The sequence below is a fragment of the Podarcis muralis genome, chromosome 7 (genome assembly GCF_964188315.1).
Source record: "Podarcis muralis chromosome 7, rPodMur119.hap1.1, whole genome shotgun sequence".
Taxonomy (NCBI): domain Eukaryota; kingdom Metazoa; phylum Chordata; class Lepidosauria; order Squamata; family Lacertidae; genus Podarcis; species Podarcis muralis.
Genome location: NC_135661.1, coordinates 19,398,294 through 19,415,497, shown reverse-complemented (window position 1 = coordinate 19,415,497; position 17,204 = coordinate 19,398,294). Strand labels below are relative to the sequence as shown.

The 17,204-nt window shown below is 46.6% G+C and overlaps 1 protein-coding gene across 3 annotated transcripts in view; it reads left to right on the top strand.

Moving 5' to 3' along the window:
* MMP23B (matrix metallopeptidase 23B) overlaps window positions 1–17,017 on the top strand; it is a 28,224-nt gene extending 11,207 nt beyond the window's left edge. For all 3 annotated transcript variants that reach the window (XM_077931344.1, XM_077931345.1, XM_028740894.2), the window contains 7 exons: window positions 3,087–3,232; window positions 5,031–5,170; window positions 7,163–7,330; window positions 11,089–11,253; window positions 14,246–14,356; window positions 15,392–15,518; window positions 15,910–17,017. In XM_077931344.1, the coding sequence (XP_077787470.1) occupies window positions 3,087–3,232; window positions 5,031–5,170; window positions 7,163–7,330; window positions 11,089–11,253; window positions 14,246–14,356; window positions 15,392–15,518; window positions 15,910–16,084 (1,032 nt within the window). In that variant the 3' untranslated portion in view covers window positions 16,085–17,017. The remainder of the gene's footprint in view (window positions 1–3,086; window positions 3,233–5,030; window positions 5,171–7,162; window positions 7,331–11,088; window positions 11,254–14,245; window positions 14,357–15,391; window positions 15,519–15,909) is intronic.
* Window positions 17,018–17,204: the final 187 nt, after the last annotated feature.

Sequence of the window (17,204 nt, the reverse complement as noted above, 5' to 3'; positions counted from 1 at the left end):
AGCTCCTTGGGATGGCCCAAAAATCTAGTATTATGGAAGAAGGAATGGAGAAGCCTCTCCTAAACCACTTTCACCATACTTTGCAACATTTTTATACACCTCTGTCCTGCCCCTCTATCTTGCACACCTCTCCTTGTCCCAAAGTCCAAATGCTGCAACCTTTCCTCATGGTGTGTGTGTGTGTGTGTGTGTGTGTGTGTGTGTGTGTGTGTGTGTGTACCCCCTTGATGCTTTTGGCTTCCTTTTTCAGAAGCTTTTCCATCTCTGCAAGATTCTTTTTTTGTGGGGAAGGGACCAAAAATGGAAGTTTCACACACTCCTTTCTTTCTTTCTTTCTTTCTTTCTTTCTTTCTTTCTTTCTTTCCTAAAGATTTGGGCGTGAGATCAGACTTTTGACCTACTTACAGAGGCATTGGAAAAGCACATGTCTGTGTGCCCCATATAAGTTTCAGGACAGATTCTAAACTAGAGAAGAGTCTTGTTTCAATACGGCATTTCCCCTTCCTCACTTCCGCAAGGGGTAGGACGTTTCAGAGCCGCCTGCTTTTGTGAAGAGAGTGCAGAATTGGGAGGGAACCGAAGGATCATCTAGTCCAACCCCAGCTGCAACGTGTTGCTAATCAAGCCGGTTTATTACAATGACACAGAGGAGGCAAACAGACAAGGAGCTCAAGATAGCTTGCTCTCACTTCTCCACCCTCCATTTTTGCCTGACACCAACCCTGCAAGGTAGAGCAGAGCAGGGCTGAGAAGGAGCGGCCGGCCCTAGATCACCCAGTGGGCTTTGTAGCCAAGTGGGGATTTGAACGGTGCAGGCTGATCTATTAGGGCAAATGAGGCACTGCCCCACCAACCTCAGCCTGCCCTGGGGCAGCTCCTGACTGATATTTACTTCCATCCAATCCAGGGGCTGCCCCTGGCTGCCAGCTTCCTCCCCCTTGGTCTTGCCCCTTGTACAACTCAACAGGGAGGAAGAGGCTGGGGACAAACATAGACTTAGTTGGCTCAGCTAGTAGTTGCTCTGGCGCCACCTAGTGTTGGCCTCCCTACCTTCCAACCTACCAGCCTCCAGTGGGCACCAACCACCCCTGGATTTCAAGCCTGGTATTTAGAGACAAGGGACGCAGGCGGCGCTGTGGGTTAAACCACAGAGCCTAAGACTTGCCGATCAGAAGGTCGGCGGTTCGAATCCCCGCAACGGGGTGAGCTCCCATTGCTCGGTCCCTGCTCCTGCCAACCTAGCAGTTCGCAAGCACGTCAAAGTGCAAGTAGATAAATAGGTACTGCTCTGGTGGGAAGGTAAACGGCGTTTCTGTGCACTGCTCTGGTTCTCCAGAAGCAGCTTAGTCATGCTGGCCACATGACCCGGAAGCTGTACACCAGCTCCCTCGGCCAATAAAGTGAGATGAGCGACGCAACCCCAGAGTTGGCCACGACTGGACCTAATGGTCAGGGGTCCCTTTACCTTTACCTTATTTAGAGACAGGCTGACAGCCTGGATGCTTAATATTTCCAGCTCCAGGCTCCTGAAAAAAGGACCCTGAAACACAAGAGTCTCTGGGGCTGCAACCAGAGAGCTGGCAGCCCTAAAGAAAGCCCATTTGTGCTTGGCTGCCTTCAGCCGAGCTTTTTAAGGAACCAGCCAGCTCTTTCGCTGGCTCACAGACCTTTCCTGGAAAAAACATGTGAGGCTGGGAGTTGGTTGGCATCATGTGGCAGAAGAGGCTGATGGGGCAGAAGGCAGGGAGCCCAACAGCAGGTGGCGCTAGAGCCAGTGAGAGGCAGAGCCTACTTGATTCTAGTTTTGTCCCTGAGACTAAGGAGGAGGAGGACGCTGGCAGGCAGGGCCACCCCCGGGACTTGGTGTAATAAAAAAGGCAGGCAGAATGAGGTTGGTGGGGCAGTGCCCCATTTTCCCTAATGGACCAGCCTCCACTGTGTGCAGCTCATCAGGGCTGTTCAGACCGAGAGCTGCGCACCTAGTGAAAGATCTTCTGAGTCCAACATCTCAACTAAGCCAGCTTGGCCTCAACTCCAAGATCTACCATTCCTGACAAGAGCTAGGGGGGAATCCAAGGCATGATCTGGCATTTCCTTGAATTGCACCGCTTGTTTCTTTCCCTGTTGAGATCCAGAGCCCACTTCTCATTCTAGTTTAACATTCAGGATTCCCTTTGCCCTGCAGAAGACAGGAATACAAGAAGCTGGCTTTGTAGCAAGCCGTTGGTCCACCTAGCTACACTGAGCAGCAGCAGCTCTCCAGGGTTTCAGATTAGGGTCAATTTACAAAAATAAAATGCTGGTCAGAGTTAGTTTTGTCCTCAAACCACCTTGTTCTCTAGACTGTCACCTAGTGGCAGAATGGCGACATTAGCTTTTTCATAAAAGAAAGAGGCGTCCCTTATAGTCTTCTTTTAGCCTCCCAACTGAATGTCCTGTCTATTGTTATATCCGTGGCAGGGCATGTGTACATGGTTCTCCCTCCATTTTATCCTCAAAACAACCCTGTGAGGTAGGGTAGGGTGAGAGACAGTGATTGGCCCTCGGATGTGGAAGTAAGAAGGCTTGGTTTCCCTTTTCACTCTGTGTTCATCACAGGCAGCACGGTTTCCGTTCAGTTCATCTTCCACCAAAAGCCAGGTTATTAGTCTCACTGTCCACTGTGGCAAAATCACATGGCGTCCATAATTAATAGTGTAAATGATGTTCTTCCACCCCAAGTCATTCAATGCAAAGGAAACACATTGCAAATTGGGCAGTGAGGGGGCGAGTAATAAATTACGTATTGTTTGCAGATGGATCAACATATTGTTTGCAGACCGAGCAAAAATGGCGGATTCTGATTGTATTTGCTGGATTGATTTCCTTTCTGGCCACGGAAATTTTTTTCTGTTTCAGTTTTCATCCGAACTCTGTGACATTCCTACCCACAGTCTTCCCAATGTGAATCATGACTGAGTTGGGTCCATCACTCTAACCGCTACACCACGCTGCCTCTCACGTAACGGGGACCCAACCCAGAGGCTTTGGTGCAAAGCTGACGTGCTGAGCTCTCCTCCTGACCTGCTTGGCTTGGCTTTTTTAAGGCAGATCCTGCTCTTCGCGGTTTTCCTCCTGGAATTCCCCCTGCTCTCCGAGATGGCAAATTTCCACCCCATCCCCATAGCCGGAAGAAACGCTACACGCTCACGCCAGGTCACCTGAAGTGGGACCACTTCAATCTCACGTACAAGTAAGGCCAGGATTTGTAGAAATACTAATAGTTTTGGGGGTGGGGTCAAATACTTAATTTTTGCAATGGATTTTCTCTGTTAAATTACATTTATGCGCGTTGTTTTTACAAATGTATATGCATTTTTCTGCATACCTCAAATACACTCTATGTGGGGCTACCTTTGAAGGTGACTTGGAAACTACAACTAATCCAGAATGCGGCAGCTAGACTGGTGACTGGGGGCGGCCGCCGAGATCATATAACACCGGTCTTGAAAGACCTACATTGGCTCCCAGTACGTTTCCGAGCACAATTCAAAGTGTTGGTGCTGACCTTTAAAGCCCTAAACGGCCTCGGTCCAGTATACCTGAAGGAGCGTCTCCACCCCCATCACTCTGCCCGGACGCTGAGGTCCAGTGCCAAGGGCCTTCTGGCGGTTCCCTCATTGCGAGAAGCAAAGCTACAGGGAACCAGGCAGAGGGCCTTCTCGGTAGTGGCGCCCGCCCTGTGGAACGCCCTTCCAGCAGATGTCAAAGTGATAAACAACTACCTGACATTCAGAAGACATCTTAAGGCAGCCCTGTTCAGGGAAGTTTTTAACGTGTGATATTTTACTGTATTTTTGGTTTCTATGGAAGCCGCCCAGAGTGGCTGGGGAGGCCCAGCCAGATGGGCGGGGTATAAATAATAAATTATTATTATTATTATTATTATTATTATTATTATTATTATTATTACACATATTTTTGTACTTTTTATGGGGCTCGGCAAATTGCGTCAGAGGCATGGGAATTTCAAAGTATAACCGCATTTTGATTTGGCTAACACTGGAGGAAGTGCAAATTAGGGTTTGTTTGGGGGAAATACGTTGCAATGTAAATTTCTCTCTCCTTTCCTGGTTTGAATACTGGTTTCTGGGAAGGGGTGGAAATGATAAAGGGGAGGGCTCTGTCTTCCATCCACACAGGCAATGCAGACTTTCCGTTTGGAAGGTGGGCGGACAAGGAAGCCTAGTGGGAGGGGAAATGGAATAGAGTGTGCTGGAAAGGGGCATGGTTGGCTGCAGTTCTGAAGACTTGGAGGGCTATGGTTTCCCAGCCCTGGTCTAGGCTGCAAGTCAATGTTTCAAACAGGAGGTGTTGGGATTTAATTGGGCACCCTTTGCAGGGATCTGTGAGGGCCCCCCCCCCCATCTCTCTGTTTTTCAATATGGTTTTTATTTATGATTTTCAATTTTATACATTTTACAGTCATTTTAACATCTTGAAACTCAACTTCCTTCCCCCTCTTCCTGTGGTTCCTTAAATTTATTTTTTCTGCATATTCCAAATTAACATACTCATGTATTCATCTATTTAAATATACATTCTTATAAAACTGCAGGTTAATACAATAATCCTGCCTGTGTCCTTATCTGTTTGCAGTTTATTTGAAAATATCCAATAAACCATTTCCATTCTTATATTAAAAAGTTTATCTTGATTTCTTATTTTTCTGGTAAGTTTCGCCATTTCTGCATATTCCGTAAATTTTTGTTATCCATTCTTCTTTCATTGGGACTTCTTCTTCTTTCCATTTTTGGGCAATTAACATTCTTGTCGCTGTCGTCGCACACATGAATAGATTTCTATACAGTTTGGGTAGTTCTGTCCCTATAATTCCCAACTTCCATCTCTCTCTGTATGTGATACGATGTGATCTTCCAAGCCTGGGTGGGGCTGAGCAGCCATTTCTGGTCGCAATCCCTCTGGTCTCTATTAGCTCAAACAGTTCCAAAGCTGTCTCTTATTTTCATTCCATTTCTATTTGCTTCCAGGATCCTGTCTTTTCCTAGGAACATCATCAACGAGAGCCAGACAAGGAAGGGCCTGTCTGCTGCTTTCCGTATGTGGAGCGAAGTCTCCCCCTTCAGCTTCCGAGAGGTGCCGCCAAAGGCAGCCAGTGACCTAAAAATTGGTAGGGGTTCCTCTCATAGTAGGGGCGCGGGTGGCGCTGTGGGTTAAACCACAGAGCCTAGGACTTGCCGATCAGAAGGTCGGCGGTTCGAATCCCCGCGATGGGGTGAGCTCCTGTGGCTTGGTCCCTGCTCCTGCCAACCTAGCAGTTCGAAAGCACCCCAAAAAGTGCAAGTAGATAAATAGGTACCACTCCAGCAGGAAGGTAAATGGCGTTTCCGTGCGCTTCTCTGGCTCGCCAGAAGTAGCTTAGTCATGCTGGCCACATGACCTGGAAACTGTACGCCAGCTCCCTCAGCCAATAAAGCGAGATGAGCGCCGCAACCCCCGAGTCAGTCATGACTGGACCTAATGGTCAGGGGTCCCTTTACCTTTTACCTCTTATAGTGCTGGTTTCAGAAGAAAACTCTGAAAGAGTGATGGGGGGTGTTGAAACCCACAGCAACCCCGCTGAGGACTGAACATGCTCACTGGTTACAGAATGCTTTGTGTCAGGATGGAGGGAGGACAAGGAAGATGGAATGGAGTGCCCTAACAGAGGGCATGGCTGGCTGGAACATACAAGGTGTGACCAGAAGGTTCGGCGAATGGTCACAGAAATCGGACAGCGAGAAATATTCGAACCTTACAGGTCTTCAAAATAGGCCCCCTCGGATACAATGCACAGTTGACAATGTTCATAGAACTGTTGGGAACTTCTGGAGAAGTCCTCTTTTCGTACTGCTTTCAGTTCCCTCGTCACAGCAGCTTGGATGTGTGAAATGTTGGGAAATCTGTGTCCTTTCAGTGTAGGTTTCAGTTTTGGAAAAAGAAAGAAATCCGGTGGGGTTACATCGGAAGAATATGGAGGGTGGGAGAAATCAGTAATGATTTCACGTGGACTATGCAAATCTTCCGCGATCATTCAGATGGACAAACTCAATAACTCATGAACTCTGTCGACATTTGCCGCCATTCTGCTTGTCGATGGTCTGCCTGACTGAGGGTCATCTTTTGCCGCCCATCATGGAAATGGTTAAATGCTTAAAGTTACCGCTTCATTTCCATACACAATTGTGAGCATTTTGTGGGTTTCCGATGATGACTGTATGTTTGAATACTTCTCGCTGTCCGATTTCTGTGACCATTCACCGAACTTTCCAGTCACACCTTGTAGAACAGCACTGCAACATTTTGTTGAAGTTCCCACTTCGATATGGGGAAAGGTTACAGCTCAGTGGTTTTGCACTAGGAAGGTCCCAGGGTCTATCTTGGGGATTCTCCAAGGAAGACTCCCTGTCTCAAACCCTAGAGAGCCATTGGCGGTCTGTGTGGATGATGCTGAGCCAAATGGACCAATGGTCTGACTCAGATCATTAGCGCTTACTCTGGCTCCCACTGCAGGCGTTTGAAACCCAAGGGCCCATGTCACCAGCCACAATCCGTATCCATCCCATAGTTTCTTGAAAATGCTCCTGTTTGATGCGCTTTCCCTCAAACCAGCTTCTGCATTTTAAGACACGTATGTGTGTACAACCTCAGTATTAGGCAGCCATCTTGTCCGTTCACCCCGTCTTAGTGAGGATAGTGATGTTTGATTCCTTGCACATATATTTCCACAACCCTAGGACATTTGGAATCATCGCAGAAGAAACAAGAAGTATGGACCTCGGCACTCACTGAAAAATTATCTAAGGAAGTCAAGGCATTAGCCAGAACGATAACTTTATGGTATTCTTTTGTTACACACGCAACAGGCTATCACTCAATGTTTTCCCACAAAGAAACTGCATTTGGAGGGTGCAGTGGGAAGAGGGCATTGTTGGATGTGGGGGATTTCATTTACTTTGAAAAATCAATAAATATTTCCCCTTTTCCTTTTTAAAATTAAACCGTTGGGCAGGCGGGGGCCGAGGGCAGACTAAGGCTGGTGGGACAGTGCCTCCTTGGCCCTAATGGACCAGCTTCCACCGTTATTAAGTGATCCCATTTCATAATTTTCATTTCTCCCCAGGCTTCTATTCCATAAACCATACAGACTGCTTGGAGTCCAGTATCCACCACTGCTTTGATGGGACAACGGGAGAGCTTGCCCACGCCTTTTTCCCTCAGACAGGCGAGATCCATTTTGACGACCATGAATACTGGATTGTGGGCAACACGAGGTTCAGCTGGAAAAAGGGTAAGGGAATCACGTGTCTCGATTTTTGAGGCTGACGTCATCATGGGTAACATTTGGTGCCATTTCGCTGCCTTTCCTCGTGGGATTTACACATAGCTCTTCTTCTGTGTGATTTTGCAGGTGCTTTCCGGGTTTGTTCCTTTCTTTCTTTTTTTAAAAAAACAAGTTTCTAGTCCCTTTGGTCCTGAAAAATATGCTTTCTTTCCCTGAAAAAATTCTGGACACTGCAGTTTTATCAGGGGTTTCTGGGACTACATTGCCCATAGTTATTGAGAGAAAGGGTGTGCTTTGAATGTGCTGTGAATATACTGTGTGAACTCAGCCTTGTCGCATACATTATGCAAATATACTCAGTCATAATAAATGCAAATACAAGTCACAGGATTTCTCAGTCACTCAGAGGCCGCCTACAATCTTTCAGAGTACACCCCCCTTTGCAAAAGATCCTGGGAACTGTAGTTTGTTAAGGCTGCTGAGAATTGTAGCTCTGTGAGAGGCAAATTAAAGTTCCCAAGATTCTTGGGGGCAGGGGACATTGGAATATGCTTTAAGCCTATAATGGGTACACAGCCTCACTTTCTTTTCAGCACAGATATTTTTAAAATATCGATTTATTTTTATTCTTGTTTGGAGAGGCCTGTAAGGCTCCTTACACTGTTTGGCTGGGAGTGGGAACTGTTAAAAACAAAAAGCTGCCTGCAATCCTCTTGAGTGGTTTGCTAGACAATTAAGATGTGCCCAGACTCTTCCCATGAGGAGCATCAAAGCTTTCTGATGCGTTGACCTTCGTTGGGGTTGACTTAGATTAGACAGCTTTTTCTCCCCTCCTAGTTCCACGTCTGTCTTGCCAGACATCAGGGGGGAGAAAAATGTCTGCGACGTGAGCTGACGAAGGAGTTCTGCACACAGAATGTTCCAGATTTAGGGGTAGCCGGTCCAGCTTCAGTTTTCGGTGACTCAGTGGGGCTGCTGGAATCACAGTTGCACAAACCATTCCCACCCCAGTAGAGATCCAGGCAGTTGTGCTATCAGTGGGGAGAGGTTTTGCCTTGTTCCTTCCCTTGATTTCTCGTCCAAAAGAAAAGAAAAAGGGGGGAAGGGCTGTTTACATTTTTGTTCACTTGGATCACCAGATTTCCTGCAGACGTGGACATTTTGTGGGCAGCAGATGCCTCCATTACGGACCGGGTTGCTCTTTAAAAGGCTCCGCTTGACATTAAATGCTAAGCAGATGGGTCTTTAATAGGGACGGGAAGTGGCTGCAACAATTGTTGTCCCCACCCCGGTCCAGCCACCTTTATTTTTTCAAACCTCCCAATTTTTTAACCCTACAACAGTTCTCACAAGGTGACCAGATGGAGAATTTATGAGCTTTCGGACACATACCAGAATTTTATGCCCTCCTAGTGTCCCTATTTTCCAGGGACATCCCTGATTTAGAAAAGCCGTCCCGGTTTCTGATTTGATCCTGAAATGTCCCGCTTTTCCTTAGGATGTCCCTATTTCAATTGGAAATGTTGGAGGGTATCCAACCCCTGAGCCATCTGAAGGCAGCCCCGTGTAGAGAAGTTTTAAAAAATGCTTAATATTTTATTATCTTTTTATATATGTTGGAAGCTGCTCAGAGTGCTGCGGCAACCCAATAAGATGTGTGGGGTATAAATTATAATTATGGAATTGGGACGTCCCTATTTACATCAGAGAAATGTTGGAGGGTACTTGACGCAGATCAAATAGCGTGGCAAATCTGCTTTTGTTTGTAAAAATCAACTTTGGCGGTTAAGAAAGCTACAGTGATTTGTGTTAAAAATTTGCCGTGGGTGAATGATTAATGGGGAGACATGTACAGTGGTACCTCAGGTTACAGACGCTTCAGGTTACAGACTCCGCTAACCCAGAAATAGTACCTCAGGTTAAGAATTTTACCTCAGGATGAGAACAGAAATCGTGCAGCGGCAGCAGGAGGCCCCATTAGCTAAAGTGGTACCTCAGGTTAAGAACAGTTTCAGGTTAAGAATGGACCTCCAGAACAAATTAAGTCCTTAACCCGAGGTACCACTGTATATTTGTAAATATGCTTCTTCCACTCAAACTATCCACCCTCCAAAGCATGCTTTTTCAAATTGGGATGAGTGCTCAGGGCTTCTTTTCAGCTAGAACTCACTAGAACTTAGTTCTCTCAGGTGGGTGCCATTGCCATTATAAGAGGAGGTGTTCATGGTGAGTTCCAGCACCTCTTTTTCTAGAAAAACAGCAACCGCCCTGTGTGCAACTGCCCTGTAAACAAATGAGAGTGAACGTGCAATAAAGCCTGGACATTGTCTAAGCGCCTCATAAGATTGGTGCAAGCAGGTCAGGATGAATGCTGGAGACAGGGCTGGAAGAGAAATATGGGTCAGACTGCATTTAAAGGTGAACTTTCCTAATTCACACCGTTATTGCTAAGAGCTCTCAGAGCTGTTAGGAAGCCCCTCTTCCCTTCCCAGAGCTACAATTCCCAGCGTTCCCTGGGAAGAGAGATTGGCTGTTATGCCGCCTTGGGAATTGTAGTTCTGTGAGGGGAGATTTCTCCTCACAACTCTCCGTGTCCCTTAACAAATGACAGTTCCCAGAATTCTTGGGGGGGGGGGAGCCATGACTGTTGAAAGTAGTATCATAGTGCTTTAAACCTATGGTGTGAAGGTGGCCTTAAGTTTTATCGATTGGAAAAGTGAGGCTAACCTTTGCCCTCGTCCTTATTGCTTGTTTTGTTTTATGGTTCAACTTCCCATGACAGGGTTGACTGCTAGGCTCATAGGAGACCCCCTGTTTGCTAGGCCCAAAGAGACAAAACCAGCCCACAAAATTCAGGTCATAAGTTCCTGGGTTGTGGTTTCCAAGCATGACCAGTAAAACCCTCCATTAAAATCCAGAGCCGTGAAATCACTGGAGAGAAATGCACTTAACTGCCGGCTCTTACATCTTTCTGGTTCCACGCACAGATTTGCTGAGGTGCCGGACCTTGTGAAATGTGAATGGCTGGCTTCCACCTCTGAACGTCTATCCACATTCTGGCTTGATAGGGAAGGATTTCCCATGTGTCCTGTCTTGCGATGGCTTTGCAAGCATGCTTCGTATTTAGGAGAAAATAGAAAGGTGTTGCATCACCTTGGGGTTTATTGTGCGTAAACACCGGCTGGATCTATACTGATTTGTAAAAACGCTTTAAATAAAGTTACACAGCTCTCAATGCAATGTTACACTGACGATTTTAAATTGTTCTGCGGAGCCTTCTGGTGTCACATGTTTATAACGCATTTATAACGTTTTTACTGACCAGTATAGAGTGGTTCACCGCCATCACCACAGATTTCACAACTCCTCCACTTTGGGCCAAGGGTGGGTGGGAATGGACATTTTAAAGATTGCTTCTTGCCAACAAGGCATCTTGTCTCCAAATCAGATTGATAAAACCCAACTGGTAGATTGTAAAAGGTTTTGCTTGGCTTGCTCTCCATCCAACTCTCCTGACTGCTTTTGCTATGAAAAGGTGGCATCAACCCAAACTCGGAACCCCGGTGTGTGAGCATCACTGTGATCTCAGGTTGAAATTGGATCGGATTAGATTACGCAGTACTGAGCTAGGTGGACCCAACGGTCTGATCTGGAGAAAGGTGGCTTTTACATCCGGTTGGTGCTCTGGTCTGTTGCATTATTGATTTAAGGACACTGAATATTTACCCCCACCTTTCTTTCTTTCTCCCTCTCTCTCTCTCTAGGCGTTTGGCTTACAGACCTGGTCCACGTTGCAGCCCATGAAATCGGCCATGCTTTGGGCCTCATGCACTCCCTGGACCCCAATGCCTTGATGCACATCAACGCCACCCTGACTGGGAAAAACACCATTTCGCAGGACGAGATGTGGGGGATCTTCCGCCTTTACGGTGAGCGAGAGCATTGTTGGCTGCAGGGAGGGAAAGCAAGGACTCAACCAGCAATTGCACGGTTAAGCACTGTTAGCTCTTCTGCTGCCCTGTCCCTTCACGCAAGATGCGTTGGTTGCTGCACGTGCAAATTGGCCTGAGAGGGGAGAGTGGAGACTGGCTTCTAGCTCAGTGGCAATGGTGGTTCCCTGGAGGAGGGGTTAAAAAGCCCTTTGTGGATTGGGTTCAAGCAGGGGAGGGGGCTCTTAGAAGTGGGAGGCTGAAAAGGGGCTAGATGATTAGCTTACAGGGGCCAAATGTTATGGTAAAGGTAAAGGGACCCCTGACCATTAGGTCCAGTCGTGACCGACTCTAGGGTTGTGGCGCTCATCTCGCTTTATTGGCCGAGGGAGCCGGCGTACAGCTTCCAGGTCATGTGGCCTGCATGACTAAGCCGCTTCTGCAGCACACGGAAATGCCGGAGCGGTACCTATTTATCTACTTGCACTTTTTGGGGTGCTTTCGAACTGCTAGGTTGGCAGGAGTTGGGACCGAGCAACGGGAGCTCACCCTGTCACGGGGAATTGAACAGCCAAGCCCTAGGCTCAGCGCCACCCTCGTCCCACAAATGTTATGTTATGTTATTTTTTAAAAAATCATTTCATTTCTATCTTGCCTTTCTCCAAGGAGCTCATGGTGACATATAATTTATTTATTTATTAACGTTATAATCCTGCCGTTTCTCCAAAAAGGAGCCCCGAGTGGCAAACAGCAAGTGATAATTTTTTAAAAATAATATTAACATTATATTATAACATAATATTAAAATTAGAGCGTGGTGCTGATAATGTCAAGGTTGCAGGTTCGATCCTGTATGGGACAACTGCATATTCCTGCATTGCAGGGGGTTGGACTAGATCAGGGGTCAGCAAACTTTTTTTTGGGGGGGGGGAATATGAAGGAATTCCTGTGCCCCACAAATAACCCAGAGATACATTTTACTCATGTAAAAACACGCTGATTCCCGGACCATCCGTGGGCCAGATTTAGAAGGCGATTGGGCCGGATCTGGCCCCTGGTCCTTAGTTTGCATACCCATGAACTAGATGATTATCAGAGTCCCTTTCAACTCTGCAATTCTGATTCCTCTAGGAAAACACCTTTTAAACAATTCCTACACATATGGCAGGCTGTATGTGGCTCCCCATTTTATTCTCACAACGACCCTGTGAGGTAGGCTAGAGTGAGAGACAGGGACTGGCCCCAAGCTAGTCCTGCAAGGAGATCTTCCTGGCTGTGTGGTGGGATTTGAACCCTGGTCTCCCAGGGACCTAGAGTCTGGCACTCTAACCACTACACAAAGCTGCCTTCTTGAGTGCCAGCTTGCCCGTCTCTTTTCTGCTTCCCTGCAGAAACGTGTTTACATCAGTGGCTCCCGCTTCTCTCCTGAAAGCAGCATTTATCCCTGCAGGCTTGGAAGTTACTGGCTCCAACTTCCCCAGATTTCCTGAGGCTGGGCCTCTGAAAACTAGTATTGGGGAGAGAAAATGATACGTTTCTGGTCCATCATAGAAATTCTGTGAAATGCTATATTTACAGCTGAGGGTGAGGTGGGGTGAGGAGAAAACGGCCTGATGAGAACATAGCTCTGGCAGCGGAGAGATCAGAAACCAGCCTTGTTTTCCTATAGTTTGAAAAAAAGGTTGAGTTGGCATTGCCGTCGAAGGACTGCTTTCTGTGCCACCTTCCCAGTCGCACATTTTGCTCCTTCTATTAACAAGTGCCAATAACTGTGAAGCCAAAACGTGCTCCAGCTGAGCTTGATATTCCTTCCTTCCTTCTTTTTTTTTTGGGGGGGGGGGGTTGTTCTAATGTATTATATGATCTTAGCCTTGCTGATGCAGTCAGGTTTATTTATTTCCTTCCCCTTTCTCCTTTGACTTGGGCATCTTTTAAGAGTCAGGGTCAGAAGGGAACCTGGAGGTAGGCCAATGTTCCTGCTCCACTCAGGATCTCCAGTGGCGGATGTAAAACACGGGGGGGGGGGGCATTTTTGCAGACCCGCAGGGTGGATTGTCTCTTAGGGCCACCTGCCAGAAGTGGGTGGGACCAGAGGAAAAAAGTAGGCGGAGCAATGGATGCATGACTCTTAACACTTTGTGGAGCAAGAGTCTTCTTACATTCTGGTGACCTGGCAAGTTTTCCACATACAGTGGTATCTCGGGTTACATACACTTCAGGTTACAGACTCCGCTAACACAGAAATAGTACCTCAGGTTAAGAACTTTGCTTCAGGATGAGAACAGAAATCGTGCTCCGGCAGCGTGGCAGCAGCAGGAGGTCCCATTAGCTAAAGTGGTGCTTCAGGTTAAGAACAGTTTCAAGTTAAGAACGGACCTCCGGAACGAATTAAGTACTTAACCCGAGGTACCACTGTATATTTGTAAATATGCTTCTTCCACTCAAACTATCCACCCTCCAAAGCATGCTTTTTCAACTGCTGGAACAAAGAAAAATTAAAGACTCAGCTGAAAGAGTTTTTCATGCCAGCTGGTTGCTACAGGAACCCTTACCCAGTAACTAGTGCCTTGCAGTGGCGTAGCGTGGGTTGTCAGCACCCAGGGCAAGGCAAGTAATTTGCGCCCCCTAACCTGTGGATTTGCGCCCCCTAACCTGTGGATTTGCCCTAACCCCAGATGTTGCGCCCGGTGCGGCCGGCCCCCCCTGCACCCCCCACGCTACGCCACTGGTGCCTTGAGCTTTCTTTCTTTCACCTCCCTCCCCATATCTTTTCCTTTTATGCTATTTCATAAGCCTGAAGGTGTGGGCTGTCTTACCACTGATATCTGTAAGCCACTCATGTATAGCCTTTCTCAGCTGAAAAGCAGGATTTAAAAAATGCTTCCAATAAGTAAATATGTGGGTACAATTCCGTTGACAGGACCAACATCGGTTGAAATCAAAGCTTTTAAAAAGTTTTCATTGCCACCTTTAATGAATCTTCCTATTTCAGGCTGTAAAGATCGAATCTTCATATGTCCTTCATGGTCTCAGAAAGGCTACTGCAAAACGCGCAGGAAGTTTATGAAGAAAAATTGTCCGTATAGCTGTGGCTTTTGCTCAGGTAATGAATATACTTTGCTTGGATTTTGCATTCAATGATATCTGCTTCTAAAAGGGATATATAATATATTTATAAGCAATAGACGCTAGGGGAGAATTCGCTTTTGCTAGGCTGATATCTTGGCCTGTCCAAGATAATGGGCTGATATTTTATTAATGGGAGCTAATGACAGGCTACATTCTCCTGATAGCTGGGAGTCTCTCTCTGGTGTTTGGAATGCAATATCCAAGAGAGTTTAGGAAGATGGGATGCCTCATGGGAAGTGATTCATAAATGATAATATGATCGTGTATTTTTAATAGCATATTTATATACCTTTACTCATTTTTTTAAAAAAAATCCGAGTGGTTTACAACAACCACTCATGAAGCCATTAAAACATTTAAGATCAGATATCGGATAATTCTTGTTTGTTAATTGCCTGCGCAAGCCTGGAGGCATAGAAAAGTTTTCAGCAGGCATTTAAAAGTTGAAAAACAAGGTGCCTGATGAATCTCTATGGGCTGAGTTCCCACATGACTGGGCCAATGACACTAAAGGCTGCATTTGTGTTGATTTCAAATTAGCATCACCAATTGGGGGAATGACCAGCTATGCTCTTGCAGGTTATCAAACCAGAATATAAGGGTTCATGTGGTCCCTGAGCTGTTCAGGGCTTTGTTAAGACAAGGCCCTTGAACCTGGCTCAGTAGCAGTTGCTTCGGAGATTCTTAAGATGTGATTCCTGCATTGCAGCAGGGGGTTGATCCGTGGGGAGCCTTTCAACCCAGTGTTTTTTACACTGGCTGGCAGCAGCTCTTCAGGTTTTCAGATTGGGGTCTCTCTCAACCCTGCTGGGGATTGAACCCGGGACCTTCTACATGCAAGGCTGATGCTCTAACCACTGAACTCCAGCCCTTCCCCGAGATTCCTCAATTTTCAAAATTAGTAAGACAACGGCAGGAAAACAATCGCGTAATCCTAAATCTGTAGCTCGGAGCTGACAATATGTCCTTTTTGTTTTGCTCTCCCTTCCCTTCCTTGTTCTGCCGGCAGAATTCCCGTTCCCAACGGTGATGCCGACGCCGCTTCCCCCGAGGATGAAAACGAGGATTGTTCCCGAAGGCAGGAACGTTACCTTCCGCTGTGGCCAGAAGATCATTCATAAAAAAGGCAAAGTTTAGTAAGTAATCTCACCTAGGGCTGAGCCAGACATGCATGCATGTCTCTTTAACTTTTTGGTTTGGAATGTGTGTCTGTAGGTGATCTTTGGGAATCATTAGAATTGTGCAGTTGGAAGGAATCCCAAAGCTCATTTAGTCCAACTCCCTGCAATGCAGGAAAGCGGGTTACCTTGAATTAGGGACAACCAGCACCAGGGGTGACATAGAAAGCTGACTTATACTGAGTCAACCATTCCTTGGTTCCAGTCACGCTCTTGTGCACATGTTCCAGCTTGTCGATATCCTCCTTAAAATGAGGCACCCAGAACTGGGCACAGGACTCCAGGGCATGGTTAAAGGGATCAAACCTGGTGAATATCAATCTTCCCCTCTTGCTTTTCCCACACACAGCTGGTATAAAGAGAAGGAGCTTCTGGAATACTCCTATCCGGGATACCTGTCTCTGAATGACGACCACATGAGCATCATAGCCAACGTCATCAATGAAGGGACCTATACTTGTGTAGTGAAGAAAAAGTCTCAGATCCTCACCACCTATTCCTGGAGGGTCAGGCTGAAGCACTAGGAGGGAAGCCTTTGCAAAGGACTTTGGTATAGCCCAAGTGGTTCTGTCCCATGTTGGGTTTCCTCTTTTCTGCCTGTTGTTTTGTATATCTAACTTTCAGCAGTGCACCCGATCTTAAAAACAGCAAAGCCCATCCACAGGTGTTGGCTTGGGCAATGTGTGGGGAGGCTGGGCCTTCCTCCCCAACAGATTACCGCTTCCAAAAGAAGATGAGTACACCATTCATCTGTTCTGTATATTTTAAGTTTCAGCAGGTCAAAGAGATGGGAACTAGAATGGATGTTTTGTTTTTCTTGCTACTGTTATGAAAAGATAGTCTGAAAATGTATTTGGGGGGGGGGGGCTCAAACAAAGCCCACACACCTGTGGACATCTACGTCTGGGGAGGTCCCAACAGCTTTGGGAAGTGGAAATGCCTAGTGGCTACCAGATGGAGAATAACTGAAATGTCACCTTGGTAATAAATTCAGCTGCAATATTGCTATTGCTGCAGTTGATATTGATTTTCCTTACAAAAGCGATGAAATGGTAAGATGTAGAAGCAGGTGGGGGGGGGGAAACCTTTGGCCCTCCAGTTGTTGCTGTGCTACAACTCCCTGCTTGCTGGTGCTGGTGGGAATTGTAGTTCGGCGGCACTTGAAAATGTTACGTAGCTCCTAGGTGTAAAGATCGCGTATTCCTCAGAGTAACAAAAAAGATTTATCCACCATGAGCCATCAACTCTCTGATTTGCTTTCTGTGATGGCAACTCAAGCAAGCTTATGAAACACTGTCAAATTCCTTGCATATGTTGTGATGCACTTATCCGTCGGTCGAGCCTCTTGAAGAGCTGTCTACAGCTTCTGGAAAGCTAAAGGACACTTGATGCTCTAGGAATTTCACTGGTAAATTACTGCGGTTCTCCTGTTTGAATAAAGCGCTTCCTGACTCTGCCGTCATTCTTGTCGTTGATGTAGAAATTATGCTGCCCGCAAATCATTCTAAGAGAAAACCAGATGCCCCCAATAAATTAGGTTAAGAGAGCAATGGCAGACAGCTGCATGTTTGCGTTAAAACCCTTCTTGACCTGTAATTACCTTACCCTCCTGCATTCGCGAAGCCATCGAAATGAATCACAGTA